The following is a 17,771-nucleotide window of genomic DNA, read 5'->3' as shown; positions in this document are numbered from 1 at the left end:
TATATAAAACTGAAAATTGTTAGTCTGTGTCAGGTGCCAGGGTATGACATCAAGTGACCTGCACTGAGGATCCCTGCGCACCTTTCTACATCCTCTGTTGAATGGCTGAGAACGTCAAATCATAAAGAATGCTGGCAGTAGCGCACACATGGTTGGAATGTCTCTTTGGTCAGCTTGACATTAAGAACTGTGTATGGGGTATTTATTTTATTCTCAGCATAGTTGCTGAACTAAAAATGGCCAAAAGAGAAACAAGGTTTTGTAGCACAACAACTCTGATGAATGTTAAGACGGACAAAGCATCATGGGAAGTGTAGATCTACAAATGGATCGACTTTTTTTTTGACTATCCTCGTTCTGCTTCTTGACACAAGTTATGCCGCAAGTGTGCACACACCATGTGAGTTTAACCCTCTCAATTTGTACCTGAGCTAAAATGAAATGAACTTTAGTCGAGTATAATGACTTTCCATCGAGGTAACCTCAATCCGGCATTGAAAGGGTTTCTGGATCAGCTTTTATCAGACTGTAAACATGTCATCTTTTTTAAAAAAAAATGTGTTTGTTTTTATGAACAAGTTGCACAGTGTCGCCTTAGGGCAACACACAAGGGATAGCTCTCATACCCACATTACCGCTGTCTCTGCTAAACTATAATTATCTGTCACTGTAGCTTTAAAATGACCCTTTTATTCCTCTGATACAATTAGTCCAACAATTACACTTCTCATCTAGACACCTCTTTGCGTCTCTCTGCCCTCTCCACAGTCAAAGGGGTGGGAAACTCTCCGGCAGCCAGGCACAAGGGCACATGTTTAAATTCAATCAAATGGAAATACTGCTCAGCGGATGCCCAGAGCAATAGGACAACCTGCTAAAATGGCTATTTAATGGATGTTCCATTCATAAACGATCGCTCGTTAAATACTTTTCCCCCTTGTTGCTTTGGTGAGGGTCAGAGGGAAGATCAAACAGAGGAACAGGCACAAAATATTTCTTAATTGGCTGGAAAGCAGTGCACAATTTACAGTCAGGAATCCTCCCATATGTCAGTCCTTCTGGCAATAGGTTTCACTCCTCCTATATGCGACCAGTGATACATTTACATTTCTGCGGATGCTATTTGTCGTAAGATGTTCTGTAGTTATGTGGTACTCTGGTGCCAGCTTGATTTAACCTAATGTGTGCAATTTCTTTCATCTGTCTCTTACTATAATGCTGTTAATTAGCCCAGCTCTGCATTCCGAATGGCACTTCTATAATATATGAATATGTCCCTTGTCATAAATCTCACAATATCCTTTGTGTTTCCACTCCAGATGTTAACACACACCCATGGCAAATTCATCCAGTGATTCGGACTCTCACCTGTGCACCCGAGCAAGCAGACGCGGACCACTGAGGGCCACCCACGTCCACACTCGGTCACGAGGAGCTGGAGATGTGTCTGAGAAGATTCACACTTTGGCAAACACATTACAGGTAGCGCAGCAATGCCAGCCTGGGCAATGACCCATGATGTCCCTTGGAAGTGTGCTTGTTTTTTTTTATGTGCCATGCGCATAAAGCACAAGCGGTATTGGCAACTTTGTGAAATAAAATTGGATCATTAGAAATACACTGGTAGAGATATTACAATTTTAAAGTCTCTGGAATGAGTTACATTCTAGGAATCATTCCTCAAATACCCAGACCGTGTCTTTGTTGAAGACCTTATATCTTTGCTCTCTGAGTTTTCTACTCGGGCAGTCTAACATCATAGTCTTTGTTTTCCTTTAGTTTTAGGATTTGAGTGTTTGTAATGTCCTTTTGAGATGCCGATAATGCAGTATAATTCTTAAACATTTGGGTGTTAGAGCCGAGTCTGCCGCTCCACATTCTGTCAATGTTTCTTATGCATATTGCATTATGCCGTTTAGAACTGTCATTGGATTTTCTAATTTATTCTTATTGGTTCTTCAAGTCCCGCTACTGCTATGGATAGTTTACGTTTCTGTTTTCTTAAACATTGTTACCAAGCATCCCACACCTGAAAGGTAAACATCGAGAATGCAGCTGGAAAGAGGGATTTAATGTGTACATTTTAAAACTGTAATGTTTCGAATTTTCAATCAGAAACTGAAGTTTAAATATCTTATTAAAACATACACAACTTATAACAAATTAAAAAATAAATCAATCTTGAACACAGCATATACAGTTTGCTCTGTTCTGTTTTTTTTTTTAACAACAGATTGTTTTTACTTTTTAATTTAACACTCTTGCTCTTGTATTTAAAAAAATAAAATAAAAAAATTGTCAGTGTGTTAATTATTTATATCGTAGCAACATATTCCCGAGTACTCCTTCCGAACCATTGAGCTTGTCTATATCTTACATTTAATGAAAACCTTATTTTTGGCCTAATGCCATACATGGAAACCTATACCAGTATTACATTTGTAATCACACACTGTAAGCGGTTCATGTTTAAACGTAGCAGACATTCTGTGCTGTGTCTGGCTGTTGTATGGGTTGCCTGACGGTTGCTGTCAATGTGTGGAACACAAAGCTTATTCGTTTTTTTGCCAACACCAGGTGCTGTGCACACTACTTCTAGAACCTATACCTGATCATTATATCAAGCAGACAAATTCACGAGAGTTGGAGTTAAACGGAGACTTGGCCACACGTTGCTCATGCACTTACAAGATGTCAGCCAAAATAGCGAATGTAATAAATTCCCTAATTTAGTTCTGTTTTCAATTTGACTGTTGTACCTTAAAGGGACACTCCACTGCCCAAATACAAAATAAATAGAAATCAAGTCACTGTTAAGTAGATATACCCCCAAAAAAGAAAACTTCCTTGCATTTCATTTTGTATTTGTTGCATTAGGGATATATCTAAAATCAGCTTGCAATACCTGGAGATCTCTTGTCTGCAGCCTTTGCAAGCTCTCCCCTTCTAACCCTGCCCAGACTTTCTGTGACTGTCCAATCACAGATTTCCCAATGCAGCTCAATGAGAAGTCTTTGTAAGTCAGGTGCTCTGGGCAATAGCTGGCTCTTTAAGTCAGCTGCATTGAGCTAATGAAAACCGGAAGTAACATTACCTGCTGTCCAGCTTGAAAGCCAATGGGGTGTAACCAGGTTAATTTATAAAAGTGACAATTTCTGTTGAAATCTGCACTTTTTGCAAAATGAAAAAATACAACCCACTCCACATATAAAGCTTTTCAGCAAGGTAAAGTTGTTTTGGCGTCTGGAGTGACTTTTTAAGTTTGAAATTTACTCTGAACTTGTATTTATAAGGGCAGTCTATTATCGTTAACACTATTTTATATTATACTTTGCTTATAATGCTTGTACAAGTTTTAGGTGTTATGTAAAAATGCCTCATGTTACAAGAAATTTTAGAATGAACAAAGTATGGAGAAACTAATTATCAATACTATTAATATACACCTGGGTGCTATTCTTCACCGGTATCCCCTCAAATACCAAAATAAACAATAATAAATTCGAGAGAATGCACACCAGAAACCAAAATAAAGTCTCTATCTGGGTTTAATAGACCAACACTTGGTTCAAACACATATATTACAACAATAGGTGATAATACACAGACAAAAAGTAGAATAATAAACAATAAAGTTTTACCAGAAATTCCACAAGCCTAATAGGGCGGAAACACGAATGCAGAAAAAAAAAACAAAGTTTCGGCATCAACCGGCTGCCTTTATCAAGGGCGTTTAAACGTTGCCAAAACGTTGGGTTTAACCGCCCTTGATAAAGGCAGCTGGTTGGTGCCGAAACTTTGCGTTTAAACGCCTTTGATAAAGGCAGCCGGTTGGTGCCGAAACGTTGGGGTTTCTTTTAATGCATTCGTGCTTCCGCCCTATTAGGCTTGTGGAATTTCTGGTAAGACTTTATTGTTTATTATTCTACTTGTTGGTTTCTGGTGTGCATTCTCTCTCGAATTTACAAGAAATTTTAAGAAGTTGCCTAATCTTCCAGAGGCCTATATGTTTGTCTGCATATTTATAACATTATAACACATTTATTTAAAACATTTTATGTGTATAACTTTTCTGACATTGTTTCATTTGTAGGACACCAGTCGAAATCTGAGAAAAGTTGATGAGATGCTCGGACAGTACAAAGAGTACAGCAATGATCAGACGGAAGCTATTGAAACTGTAAGCTCTTGGGGAATTGATGCGATTTTCATTGTCCTGAATAGTTAGTGCTCTAAAAATCCATGTGCAGTACTTCAATAAGCAAGCTGCTAAACCTAATCATTATCACGATGCTTCTCGGTAATCTTCCTCTTCTCTTCATGTCACCTTCAATAAATATGTCCCGTACGTTTGATTTTTCAAGTGCTTTATTCCACCTTACCCGAGCTCCCAAGCTGAATCTTGTCACTGTCTGTGAAAGTGTGAACTGCCCACATTGGGCTGCCCTCCTCGGAGAATAATTAACAGGGCTAGAGAGCTGATGAAAAATAAGCTTCCTTTTTATGCATCAAGCCTGTAATTATCGGGTATAATTGGCTGAGTAGGAAGTGAGACAAGATACTGGCTAATCTGCCCACTGGGAGACTATAACAGCGTGTACTGCGAGGCGCTGCTATTATAGATAGACATACCTGCGTATTAATATACCAGACTGTAACATAGTGAGCTGAAAAGAGCCATTATTGTGTCGAGATACCAGCAAAAAAATTAAAACAGGCTGTAACACAGTGTGCTAAAAGGAGATATTATTATACAGAGATAATCTCTTTCATAAAGGCAAATTTGATGCCCCGTAAGGTAGAATAATGCATTCAATATAGTATCACGCATAAATTAACATTATTTATTTTTGCACAAAACCACTTGAAACTTGACTCCAATCTACTTGTCTCACATTTCCTAGAGAAACCGATGCAAAACAGTTTATGTACGGCTTCCAATGAAGAGCTTCATAGTAGCCCTGCACATGCATGACAGATATTGCTGAGATTAGTTTCATTCATTGCAAAACATGAATGAAGCTATTTTCACAAAGTTAATAGAAAGTGCTCAAGATCGTGTTAAGTGTTTATACATGTAATAACACATTACAGTCCAGTGTTCCATTAATCTACTAACTGCTTGATTAAAAATAAGAATGGTTAGAAATAAGACAAAAGAAACATTAATGTCTACTTTATTTAGTTGTGCATAGGGTTACCACGTCTGCCATGTTTTTCTGGACTCCTATCACACATACATGTTATATAGCTGCAATAATGTGAATGTATGAAACTTGACAAAGAAAACATGGGGGCATCAGGCAGTCCTAGTTGTATCTGGAACGCTGACACAACAGCTTGCTTTACTGATCTTCCTGATACAAAGAAAAGGCCCAACAAGCGCTCAAATAGCAACCTCTGTATTTAACCCCTAAATGATCATTGACAATGTAATATAGTCATGATAGTGTTGTTTGAAATAATTATGAAAACGGATTGTCCTGCTCTTTAAGCCTCCTCAGGGCAATGTACAGCTGATGATGTTGAATAATGAGTAAATTTCATGCCGAGACACACTGTGTTTAGAGGCTGCAATGTATTGTGAAATGTAATTAGTGGCTATGGGGTTAAAACATAGATTTTAGTAATTACAATTTATCAGCTAATGCCAAACAATCTGAATATAATGTATTGTGTAGGAAATTACTTCCTTCAAATCCCGGCCACGTGCTAGTATGAGCCAGGGATCCGGCAAAGCTGCAGGACGAAGTCATTATAGAGGGATTTATTCACTAAACTGGGAGTTATTGAGAATTAAGAGGGCAGTGAATAATTTCTGTCTAAAATAGCCTCATTAGAAATGTTCTCAAACTTTGCTATTGCTTCATTTTGGGCTATTGCATACTACGTTTTGCAATGCCACTATGACGTATCCTTGTCTGACGTCAAATTATTTCATTGTAAACTCCTTAAAAATATTTTTAAGTACATAAAGATGTGTGTGCCTTTGGTCAGATCTAAACACGGACTGTGGACCAGGCTTGACATGCTCCCTTGACATTCACTACCACTCACATGAAACCTGCTTTGTGGATAAAGTTAATCTTGTATGATTTGAATGAATGGACACACTTTTTTTGTATTTTTAAAGGGACTCTATAGACTCCCAAACCACTTCATCACAAGGAAGTGGTCTTGATGCCATTGCCTGTTTAATCCTGCAACTGAAACATTGCCATTTTACAGGAACTGCAATGTTTAAATGCCTCTACTGGCTCTATTCCCGACAGCCATTAGGGACACTACAGTTCTAATAGCTGAGTTAAACTCGGCTATTCAATCAGTTGGTCTTATCAGATGGTTTTTCCCTTATGGGAAACCATCGGATTGGCTGAGATCATCAATCTGATGATCTCTGCTGAGGAGGCATAGCGTCAGCATTGAGACCAGCGCGCCGTGTAGTATATGGAAAGTAAACCTTACCTCGGACAGATCAGCACCTACATAGGTAGGGGTACGCTATAGTGTTACAATTACATGTTGGGCTATTTACTAAAGTGAAAACTCAAAAATTATTTCACATTTATGGTCAAAATATCCAAATTGGAAACATTTGTCCAAGTCAGCTGTGCATTCAGTTTAACTACTCTGGTCTCACATTTCAAATTTACTTTGAATTCTCACATTTGTGAATAACCTTTTTCTTTATAGTGCTAATACTGTATTGTTCCTTTAAACCTTTAAACACATGTGAAGTTACAATGTATAAGCTATTGTGAGACGTGAAATAACCGCAAATAATAGACAACATTGTTAGGGAAATTAACTCTGGGCAAATTTTATTGCACTAGACTGGCAATACCTTTGTTATATCTTCAGTTCCCAGTTCAGTAAATTAACCCTAGTTGTGTACCTATACAGTAGCTGTATCATTCCAGCATACACCATGTCCTAACCAGCGGGCCTGTCATAACATGTAGTTCTGAGGCACAACACAGCTTAGGTATTTTTAACTTTACTATTATTTCATCATCAACCCAGGAGCCCACGGAGTCCGCCATAACCCCTCACGTACGCCATGTATTTTAAAAAAAAGCCTGTTGCTACACATGCCCATGGCACATATGAATGTCAGGCCATTGTCTCTACATCTCAATGCATATGTTCAGTGCTCACAGGCATTTTATGGTTAACACACACAGCAGAGATCTTGCTATTAGAACATAGCCTTTCCACACTACATGCCGCCTATGCCTACAGATACTAGTTTAACCTCAAACCTAAGACATACAGGCCTAGCTCGAAGAATGGGGCAAATTCATAATTGTATTTTTACCACTGTTTATACTGTGTCCTGTACAACGCAAGCTGCCTATACCATGCTTTCATTAACACTTGAGACGCAGCCAATACCATGCTATCTGACGTATGTACCGGCGTTAACTCAGATGACACCTACAGCATGATTAAGTTTTCTTATGTTATACGACATGTTTCTTCACAATATTACCTCACACAAACAAAAATGTGTTGTCACTCGAAATGCCATACTGGTACTCACCAATAATTGTTGTAGATGCCATTGTGGCCAGACAAGCACGTACTATAAATGTTTGTTTATTAGTTATTTCTTCGTTTACTAATCTTGATACGCTACAGAGGCATACACTTAACCGAATAACCTGTTCCATACCTTAAGCGCACCTAGCACTGACATATGCAGGTTTAGCTCAGCGTGGTATACCAAAAAAAAATTACGTTTAATAGCTTGCTATCTTCATATAATATAAAACTGTGCCGTCTAAACTGTCACGATTTGAAATGTTAAGAAAATACTTGTAGATGCTGTCGTGGCTCTACAAGCCTGTTGTCAAACTATGCACAAAATAAAGAATAAAAAAAAAAATAACCCTAGTTATATTTTCAGCTCAGCTATTTTTGCCTAATAATGTTATGTTTGCTCGCCAGTTCTCAGTTTAGTCAATAAAGCCCATGGTCTTTTATCAGCCAGTTACATACATCAGCTAACAGAAATATCACACGGTGAAGTTTAAGAGAAGGATATGGAATTAGCCCTCTCAGCATTTTGTGTTTAGATCTCCCATTTTTGCTGTAAGGTCACACAGCAAATATACTCTGTGACAAATCTCCTCTTCTGGCTATATCAGGGCTGTAGGTGCAAACATTCTGCATCACTACTCATTTAGCATTTTCTGTTAAAGACGAGTGGGAATTGAATGCACTGAATGGTAGAAACATAACTCTACTTATTACACTATGATGGTTATTTCCAAAGCTCTAGCTTAGCAGGACAAATTGACTGAAATTCTTCGTAGTGATGAACAGCAATATTAGAGAGACAAAAAAAAACCCACACCGTAGTAATCGTTCTGAATACCCGTAAGCCGTCTAATAAAGAATACAAATAAAAAAAAAAATAGAACAGGCATGCTGACTGCATGTTTCTCAATAATGTAAAATTACCAGTGTTATAATTGGCCGGAATAGCTAAGCCAATTATTTCATGATTAATAACATGGAATTATCAAATGATTCTCTGTTCCACTGGAGTTGATCATGTGATTGGGGATCATACATCTATTCTTCTTTGATTAGAAATGGATCCGGGGGATTCCTTCACTAAGTAAGCCCCCAAACATTGTGGAAGGAGAAAGGGACCTCTGTGGGACTGTTTGCATGGTTAGGTAACTGCATGTGACTTGTGGGTTTAGGAGGACCTTTGGGGGCAGTTCACATCTTGATAACAAGGGATTTTGGTGTTTCTTTTCTACACTCCCACATTTTCCATGCTGTGAGTGAAAGAGGCACCTTTCTTTTTATATTTTATTTGTATATTACATTGTATTCCCATGCAGCCAAGAGAACAATCATAATTGGCGATTTAGGGTGCTACTTTTAAAGGGCAGAAAACAATGGATTGCCGCAGTTCAACTTCTTTTTTTAATTCATTTATTTTTTAAATCAAACACATCATGTCTGCAAATATGTAAACTTGGAGACATTAACCTAGTTGCCAACCAATTTTCCTTTTGTGAATAGCGGAACAAAAGTATGTTTTATCGTAATCCAGTTCCGCTATTGCAACAAATATTCAGATACAAGTGCACGGTTTTAAGCATAACCTGTTTTGTAATATGGTCTTGAGCATAGATCCACGATAAAGCAGATTAAAAGACTCCGAAATGGTTAGGTGGAATAAAAACTAAAATAAAAAAATCATTGTTATGTTCTGTAAGGGCTTCTTTGAGTTTTATTTTCAGAGACCAATTTGACTAATTCATACAGTTGGAAACTGTTCCAGCAAGAAATGAATGATCTGCAAATTGGGCAACAATAATTTAATTTTTTATTTTTTTTTGTATTTTTTAAATTATTATTATATGCAAAAGTTTGAATCTTATTTTATAAATATACTGAGCCAGCATAATCCATTATAGTTAAATGATACATATAAGTGCTTGTGAACAAACAATGTGGGTAAAAAGGAACATGGGATGATGATAACCATGCTGAAAAGAAAGCTTATAGTCTAAATGGAATGGGGAATAATTACACAGAAGGCAAACGTGAAATGTACCCAAAGAAAAGAGAACTTGTAGGCTGATGACTATTTTATTTACCTAAATTTGTAACATATGGAAATAGTAAATTAAGAATGTGAAAAGTGTTAGACCACACTATGAGTATACGATTTGTTGAAATGGAATGAACTGTAATGGCGGTAGCATAGTTGATAAATTTTCCTTAGGAAATGGGTTTCCAGGGATTTCATAGAGGATGTAAAACTGTTGGATATTCTGAGAGTGGATTACAGAATCACGAGGCAACCCTGGAGAACTCCTGTGGATGCTATTTAGGGCATCAGGGTGCAAGACTAATAGACAGCATATTTTTGCAGAGTGGAGGTGATAATACTCGATTCTATCAGTTTAGTCAAGATATGTAGTTCTGGATTCAATTAAGAGGTGTGCGCTTTTTTTTTTTTATTAACTTGCACAGTTGTTGGAGACACCTACACCAGGATAAATCATATACAAATTATATCATTCAACAAAACACAGAAAGTACAGCTATGGAGATCATAAAAGGGAATAAACAAAGAGAGAGAGAAAAAAGACAAATGAGGAAGACTAATAAAAGGAGTAAAAAAGATCAAATTGTTTGAGCGGAGGTCCGCGGAGGTCCTCCATGGTTTTGTAGGTAAAGACTAGGGTTTTGAATTTTTTCCTGAATAACACAGGAAGCCAGTGTAAAGTTTTTTTTTTTTTTTTTTGGTAAATCTTTCTTTTATTATGGCATATACATCATGGGATACATAAGAGAAAAAGGAGGCATTGAGGGGGTCACATGAGAAAATAATATCAAGATGGTGTGCAATGCACCTCAAAGAAAGATTGCCATGTTTTTTTTTTTTTTTTTGTGAAACATTCAAATAAACAGAGTGATACAAGCTTGGATAAGAAACAAGAGTAATCAAAGTAGTGTAGACAGGCTTCATATACAAGTCGATGTTCATAGCTAAACAGGATAATAAAATAAAGTAAATGAATAATGCTTATTCCAACGAGTTAGGCTAAATTGTATCTTTGGAGCAGACAGATATAACTTAATCTCCGTTTCTCACAGTACCAGCGCGGGCAACGTTACATGCTAAATACAAAACCTGCTTATTCTAGCAGTCATTCTTGTAGGCTAAGTATACAGGTGAATCGTTTACGGTCTGCCCTATTATAAAACAAGTGAGAGTAAGTTAAGCTAGCAGCAACCAGAAACATAACCAGGCATAAACGCAACAAGGCAAGAGAAGTGGGTTGCAGCCGCGGCCGCCGCTGGGCCTCAGCCACCCGGAGCAGCCTTCTTTTGCGTGAGTGTGGCTTTCAGCCAACTCCTTGGAGTGGTAGCCCCTGCGTGTCCACGGTCAGTCTATGCCACGGCACCTCTGTTCTCCCGTCATCCCTCCAGGCGACCTGTTTGATGGGGGTAGGTGCACTGTCCTGCCGACGGCTTGAGGGACCGCGCGGTCCACACTTCTTGCGTCTTCGGCCCAAGGCCCGGGCACCCACGCCTGCATTCCATTGATCCCTTCACCAGGATCGTGGGCCCCTGGGTCAGTCGTGTTGCGGACCTCCCCTGGGGTGTATGGATGGCTGTGGGGGGGGGGGTTACCACCACTTGGGTCCCCGGCTTGGAAGAAGAGCCAGCATGGAGTCCGGCATTTCCCTTCCCTCGTGCGGATAGGGGTGTACCCTGCTTTAGGGTGAGCTCTGAGTGAGGCGGTAAGGTAATCGCTGTAGGGGCATTTTGGGGCCTTGAAATAGTAGGGGTCAGTGTCACCTGGGGTCTGTGGGCAAGTCGCTCCCAAAAGTCCTGGCACATTGCCTCAAATCTGGCATTAAAAGAGATCAGCCACTCCTGAGTTCCCTGGCTTGCTTGTGGCTGTAGCTTTTCCCGGCTGGCGGCCATCTTAGATGTGCCTCGTGGGCCTTGCTCGGGCTGTCTGTGTGACGTAGTGTCTGGAAGATTGCCATGCATGCTGTGTGGACCGGGATAACCCCCGCCGGTCCGGGGGGGGGGGGGAACAGGTGGTTTGTGCATTACCCGCGGTCCCCGGCTGGAGGAACGGCCGTTTCCACCCTCCGTTGGACTCGCCTGGTGTGCAGGTGTGTAGGCCGCTGGAGCTGTATCTGGCCGCGGTCCGGTGCGCTTGTCTCCATGCTCGGGTCGGAACTCTCCCCTGTCCTCAGAGTCGGTTCGGCACCCGGCTGGGTAAGTTTTGGGGTCGGCATTCCGTTTAGTGGTGTGGTAATCCGCGGCAGTTGCAGGGAGCTCGCAGCAAACACGTCCGGCGGCCATGATGGTCAGGCCCCGCCCCAGTGTAAAGGTTAACAGAGGGAAGAGGTATGAGATTCAGGGCCGGTAAAGAAAGAGCCCTTCTGGATACTTCATGATGTCCCTATTGATGCTTTGTGACAGTACGTCTGTACATTGTAGCTAGTGATGTTGGTGTTCTATACATGTATTCATGCACACACTGTAGTATTTTGGTGCTTGGTAGCTGGTAGTATAAATGGTCAGTGGATGTCCCCATTGATGCTTTGTGACAGTAGGTCTATACATTGTAGCTAGTGATGTTGGTGTTTTATGCATGTATTCATGCAGACACTGTAGTATTTTGGTGCTTGGTAGCTGGTAGTATAATTGGTCAGTGGATGTCCCCATTGATGCTTTGTGACAGTACGTCTGTACATTGTAGCTAGTGATGTTGGTGTTCTATACATGTATTCATGCACACACTGTAGTATTTTGGTGCTTGGTAGCTGGTAGTATAATTGGTCAGTGGATGTCCCCATTGATGCTTTGTGACAGTACGTCTGTACATTGTAGCTAGTGATGTTGGTGTTCTATACATGTATTCATGCACACACTGTAGTATTTTGGTGCTTGGTAGCTGGTAGTATAAATGGTCAGTGGATGTCCCCATTGATGCTTTGTGACAGTAGGTCTGTACATTGTAGCTAGTGATGTTGGTGTTCTATACATGTATTCATGCACACACTGTAGTATGTTGGTGCTTGGTAGCTGGTAGTATAAATGGTCAGTGGATGTCCCCATTGATGCTTTGTGACAGTAGGTCTATACATTGTAGCTAGTGATGTTGGTGTTCTATACATGTATTCATGCACACACTGTAGTATTTTGGTGCTTGGTAGCTGGTAGTATAATTGGTCAGTGGATGTCCCCATTGATGCTTTGTGACAGTACGTCTGTACATTGTAGCTAGTGATGTTGGTGTTCTATACATGTATTCATGCACACACTGTAGTATTTTGGTGCTTGGTAGCTGGTAGTATAAATGGTCAGTGGATGTCCCCATTGATGCTTTGTGACAGTAGGTCTGTACATTGTAGCTAGTGATGTTGGTGTTCTATACATGTATTCATGCACACACTGTAGTATTTTGGTGCTTGGTAGCTGGTAGTATAATTGGTCAGTGGATGTCCCCATTGATGCTTTGTGACAGTAGGTCTGTACATTGTAGCTAGTGATGTTGGTGTTCTATACATGTATTCATGCACACACTGTAGTATTTTGGTGCTTGGTAGCTGGTAGTATAAATGGTCAGTGGATGTCCCCATTGATGCTTTGTGACAGTAGGTCTATACATTGTAGCTAGTGATGTTGGTGTTCTATGCATGTATTCATGCACACACTGTAGTATTTTGGTGCTTGGTAGCTGGTAGTATAATTGGTCAGTGGATGTCCCCATTGATGCTTTGTGACAGTAGGTCTATACATTGTAGCTAGTGATGTTGGTGTTCTATACATGTATTCATGCACACACTGTAGTATTTTGGTGCTTGGTAGCTGGTAGTATAAATGGTCAGTGGATGTCCCCATTGATGCTTTGTGACAGTAGGTCTATACATTGTAGCTAGTGATGTTGGTGTTCTATACATGTATTCATGCACACACTGTAGTATTTTGGTGCTTGGTAGCTGGTAGTATAAATGGTCAGTGGATGTCCCCATTGATGCTTTGTGACAGTAGGTCTATACATTGTAGCTAGTGATGTTGGTGTTCTATACATGTATTCATGCACACACTGTAGTATTTTGGTGCTTGGTAGCTGGTAGTATAATTGGTCAGTGGATGTCCCCATTGATGCTTTGTGACAGTAGGTCTGTACATTGTAGCTAGTGATGTTGGTGTTCTATACATGTATTCATGCACACACTGTAGTATTTTGGTGCTTGGTAGCTGGTAGTATAAATGGTCAGTGGATGTCCCCATTGATGCTTTGTGACAGTACGTCTATACATTGTAGCTAGTGATGTTGGTGTTCTATACATGTATTCATGCACACACTGTAGTATTTTGGTGCTTGGTAGCTGGTAGTATAATTGGTCAGTGGATGTCCCCATTGATGCTTTGTGACAGTAGGTCTATACATTGTAGCTAGTGATGTTGGTGTTCTATACATGTATTCATGCACACACTGTAGTATTTTGGTGCTTGTTAGCTGGTTTTAATGGTTGATGAATGCTGCCATGCTTTCTCTACTCTCTTTGCTTGGTAGTTTTGGTTCATGGGCTGCAAGTGACATCCCGTCATGGGTATGCTTTTTGTGACTGTTCCCTAAAGTAAATGAAAAGAAATGTCCTCAATTGATGATGTTCTCAGCAATTCATGGTTTACCATTCGATCAATATATCTATTTTTAAAACTAGCTTTACTGAAGTTTTTATTTGAATACATTTGGGCCATGATAAAAAGAGATAGTAAATGTCATGCAACCCTCATAGTCTATGCACCTAAACACCCAGGTGACCCAGTAAGAGGTCTTTTTTTTTTTTTTTAGTTATTTTTAACTATTAATTATATATTTTTTGCTCTGTCTCCTTTTTCATCTAGCTGAAAGAGACCCTGGAACAGTCAATTGACCAGCTAAGAAGCCAGCGTATGTCGCGTCTCTCGGGGGCAAGAAGTGCATCTTTGTCCAGCTTATGTGCCAGTGACCTAGAAACGGGAGCAGGTCAGTTCCAAGACTTGTAGCTGGTAACATAGAAACTAACAAAGGAAATCTTTTCAAAGGTTCCAATGAGTAATCAGTGTTCTAGTCTGCAGATCCTAAACCTGTCACACACTAGAATGGAGAGATGCAGATTTGCTCAAGAAGTAAACTATACATATATTATACTTTGACACCATAACTTAATTTTGAGTCAGCAGATTAGAACTAAGTCATTGATTGTTGCCAGATAGAACATGGGAGTCAGGTATGGTGACAGTCTATTATAACATGATTTCTAAATCCTGCATTCAGGACAAGCTCAAATCTTATTCTGAGATTTAGAAATATACCCGGCTGTTAAATCCCATACGAAGCGAATAAATGCTATTTTGCTGTGATATGATGGGCGCTCACAGTACCTGCTGGCTGGGAAATGTATTGTCATTATCGTGTTCACTAAGCGGAAACAAATGGAAAACGTCAACCAAAGAGGATATTCACTTCTCTTCCTGCATGACAACCACTAAAGAACTCCTTTTCCTGTGTGTAATTTGTCTATGTGCTCCATGTTTGTTGTAGGAACATCAGTAGTTTACTAATTTGCCTTTTCTGGAGTTGTGCTCATTCGATACAAAAATGGACAATGAAGTGTGAGAAAATAAAACAAGAATCTCCTCTTGTATTCCAAAAACCAATAAAACTTTATTTTTTTAAAACAAAAAGAGAAATGTCTCCTTAACCAGTCGTTTTCATTAACTTGTGTAGTTTGTTTCAGTCCTCATTGCTTTTGAATAAATATGGCTAAATTAGTCATGCAAGTATGTGCAAGGCTCTTTTTGTTGTATAATTTCTGCTGTGTCTGACAGTATTTTGAAATGCTTCCATGTGCTGTTTGCTAATGCAAAAATGAAACCGTGTAAGCATATTATCTATTTTTTCTTCCTTAGAAGGGGGTAACAGACGTTTTCAGCCGACATCCCCCCTCAGGGACTACAGAGATTTGGGTGTCACGCATCGCCGCCGGTCTCGCTCAGCCAGTGTGCGATTTGTTGATGATGCCAATCATTCTAAACCTGTGAGTAGACAAAGGGTTTCTATGAGTGACCATGGATAAGCTTTTCCCTCATTCTCTACACTATTAGAGGTGTATGAAGCGTTTCTATCCCTCCTGAGAGTATGATCCAATGGTCATTTTCCAGCTGGTTTGAGGCCCCTATGTGCCATTGTGCTGTGCTTGCTGTTCAAAGTGGCTCCAGCCTCCCTTGGTATACAACGCTGCCCCCACAGCTTTAGATGTGCAAAGCACTCTTCCCTTGGCCGACCTGTGCAGCAAGTTAATTTGCAGAGATAATGCTCGATGCAGTGGCAATCTGAGAGTTGGCATAACTGAGTCATTCAGTACTTGTATGAGAGATGATTAACCGAGTGCTTACTTTTTTACAGTTGCACTCCCTGCACCAGACTGTGAGGGATCTAAGTAGCGATCAGGTGCGTCTGGCAGATGACTTGAACAGAGAATCTTCTCGGAGAAACAGGTGAAGCATTTAGTAAATTCTTCGATGTCTGATGTAATGGGGATAGAAAAGGCCACTTATACAAAAACTCACATTTCCACGTCTTTACAGATGTTAATCAGGAATAACACAGATCTGGCAGTGCAGTTATAACCTGCCAGACATTCTGTGTAGAATATGGGATATACTGTAACTGATGTAACCTTATTTGTGGTTGTATTTACTACACCATCAGTGCTGACACACTTTGTGACTTTGGCAGATGGTGGGGAATGGTCATTTAAAATAATTAAACTTTGATAAAGCCCCTTCTTTTGATCTGCTCTCTACCTATGTACTTTGTCCTGAGAAATGGCAAATTTTTATATAAAAAAATTCCTTAGCTGCAAAGAACATTGTATTAATGTTACAAAGAGGAAAACAAGCAATACTAAGAACATATGCTAAATTTAATAACTGTTCTTTTAATTTGTAATAAATCAAACTAAAAACCTATTCTATTGTGAAACCATTGCTCTCCAAAATACTCATTTTTATACTGAGCTTATTGCTGTCTTTTTTTTTTTCATTTGCTACAGAACGGATGCAGAGATTAAGAAAACACTGGAGGAATTAAATGCACGACTGAATTCATCCCAGCAGGAGGAAACGGTGAGAATCAGCAGGGCTGAATATAGCACACCTGTCAGACCCCCACAACTGCACACATGTGCTTTTGCCAGAAGCCGTGTAATACTGTATGCTTGTATTTTATTATTTTATTTTTTCTTTTTGTTTCGACTACCAGTTTTGTTTTAATTATCGTCCTCTCTCTGCCAGTGACTTGCTCAGGCCTCCCTAATATATGCAGGGTAGGTTCCCTAACACTGTATACATTCTTGCATTCCAGATGGCTAAACTCATTTCATGCAAAAATCAAGCGGTGTGAAAAAATACAGTTAATATGAAAACATTTAACACTGATGGTACAAACAGAATGTTCTGTGTACATTCTGCTACCCGTATAAAGTATTCCAACAACAATTTATATTTCAGCATTTCTAATAAACCTGATAGGTCCTGGTGGAAGTATTTAAATGAAGCCTGGTCAGAAAATACATGTTTTTATTTTCACTTGAACGGGGCAGTTAAAAGTTTTTGTTTTTTAATTATAAATGTATTAGTTTTTCAGAGTCTCTAGAGTCCAACCATTGCTACATGTTCTGCAGTAACGTTAGCCTTCCCCATCTGTGCAAAGATGCATCTCCCTTTCTTTCTGGTGGACACAATGAGCACGCTAGAAGCTAATCACAGTTATTCACTAAAGTGAGGATTGTCAGAAATTCAAAGCAAATTTATAATTTAAGGCCAGAATAGCTGATTTGGAAATATTCTGCAAGTCTGTTTCCAGTTTAGCTCTCATGGTCTAAAAATAAATAAAAAATTCTCTTCGAATACTCATTTAGTAAATAACTCTCTCTCTATATATATATATATATATAAAAAAAAACAAAAAAAACATGAAAATAGATATTGGTAATAAAAAATATGTAGCATGGTATATTACTATATTAATACTTGACATTGTACAAATATTAATAGAATAACGTATTCTATTGGGGAGCTCTGTGAGTCACGTCCAGGTAAAGTGTGGCTAGAACTGCAGAAATATAGTAAATTTACTGCAGGCAGCTGCGCAGTGAGTCTGCAGGGGCGTGATCGCTACACCAAAACCATTTTCATTAAGCTGAAGTTGTTTTGGT

General features: G+C 39.4%; 1 protein-coding gene across 4 annotated transcripts in view; it reads left to right on the top strand.

Annotated features, from left to right (window-relative positions):
• The window catches only part of CEP128 (centrosomal protein 128), a 188,918-nt gene that overhangs the window by 30,918 nt on the left and 140,229 nt on the right, over nucleotides 1–17,771 (top strand). For all 4 annotated transcript variants that reach the window (XM_063439720.1, XM_063439721.1, XM_063439719.1 and 1 more), the window contains exons 2-7: nucleotides 1,320–1,482; nucleotides 4,094–4,180; nucleotides 14,416–14,536; nucleotides 15,463–15,590; nucleotides 15,959–16,050; nucleotides 16,608–16,680. In XM_063439720.1, the coding sequence (XP_063295790.1) occupies nucleotides 1,336–1,482; nucleotides 4,094–4,180; nucleotides 14,416–14,536; nucleotides 15,463–15,590; nucleotides 15,959–16,050; nucleotides 16,608–16,680 (648 nt within the window). In that variant the 5' untranslated portion in view covers nucleotides 1,320–1,335. The remainder of the gene's footprint in view (nucleotides 1–1,319; nucleotides 1,483–4,093; nucleotides 4,181–14,415; nucleotides 14,537–15,462; nucleotides 15,591–15,958; nucleotides 16,051–16,607; nucleotides 16,681–17,771) is intronic.

Source organism: Pelobates fuscus, chromosome 13, assembly GCF_036172605.1.
Source record: "Pelobates fuscus isolate aPelFus1 chromosome 13, aPelFus1.pri, whole genome shotgun sequence".
Lineage (NCBI taxonomy): Eukaryota > Metazoa > Chordata > Amphibia > Anura > Pelobatidae > Pelobates > Pelobates fuscus.
This window is presented reverse-complemented; position numbering and strand designations above follow the sequence as displayed.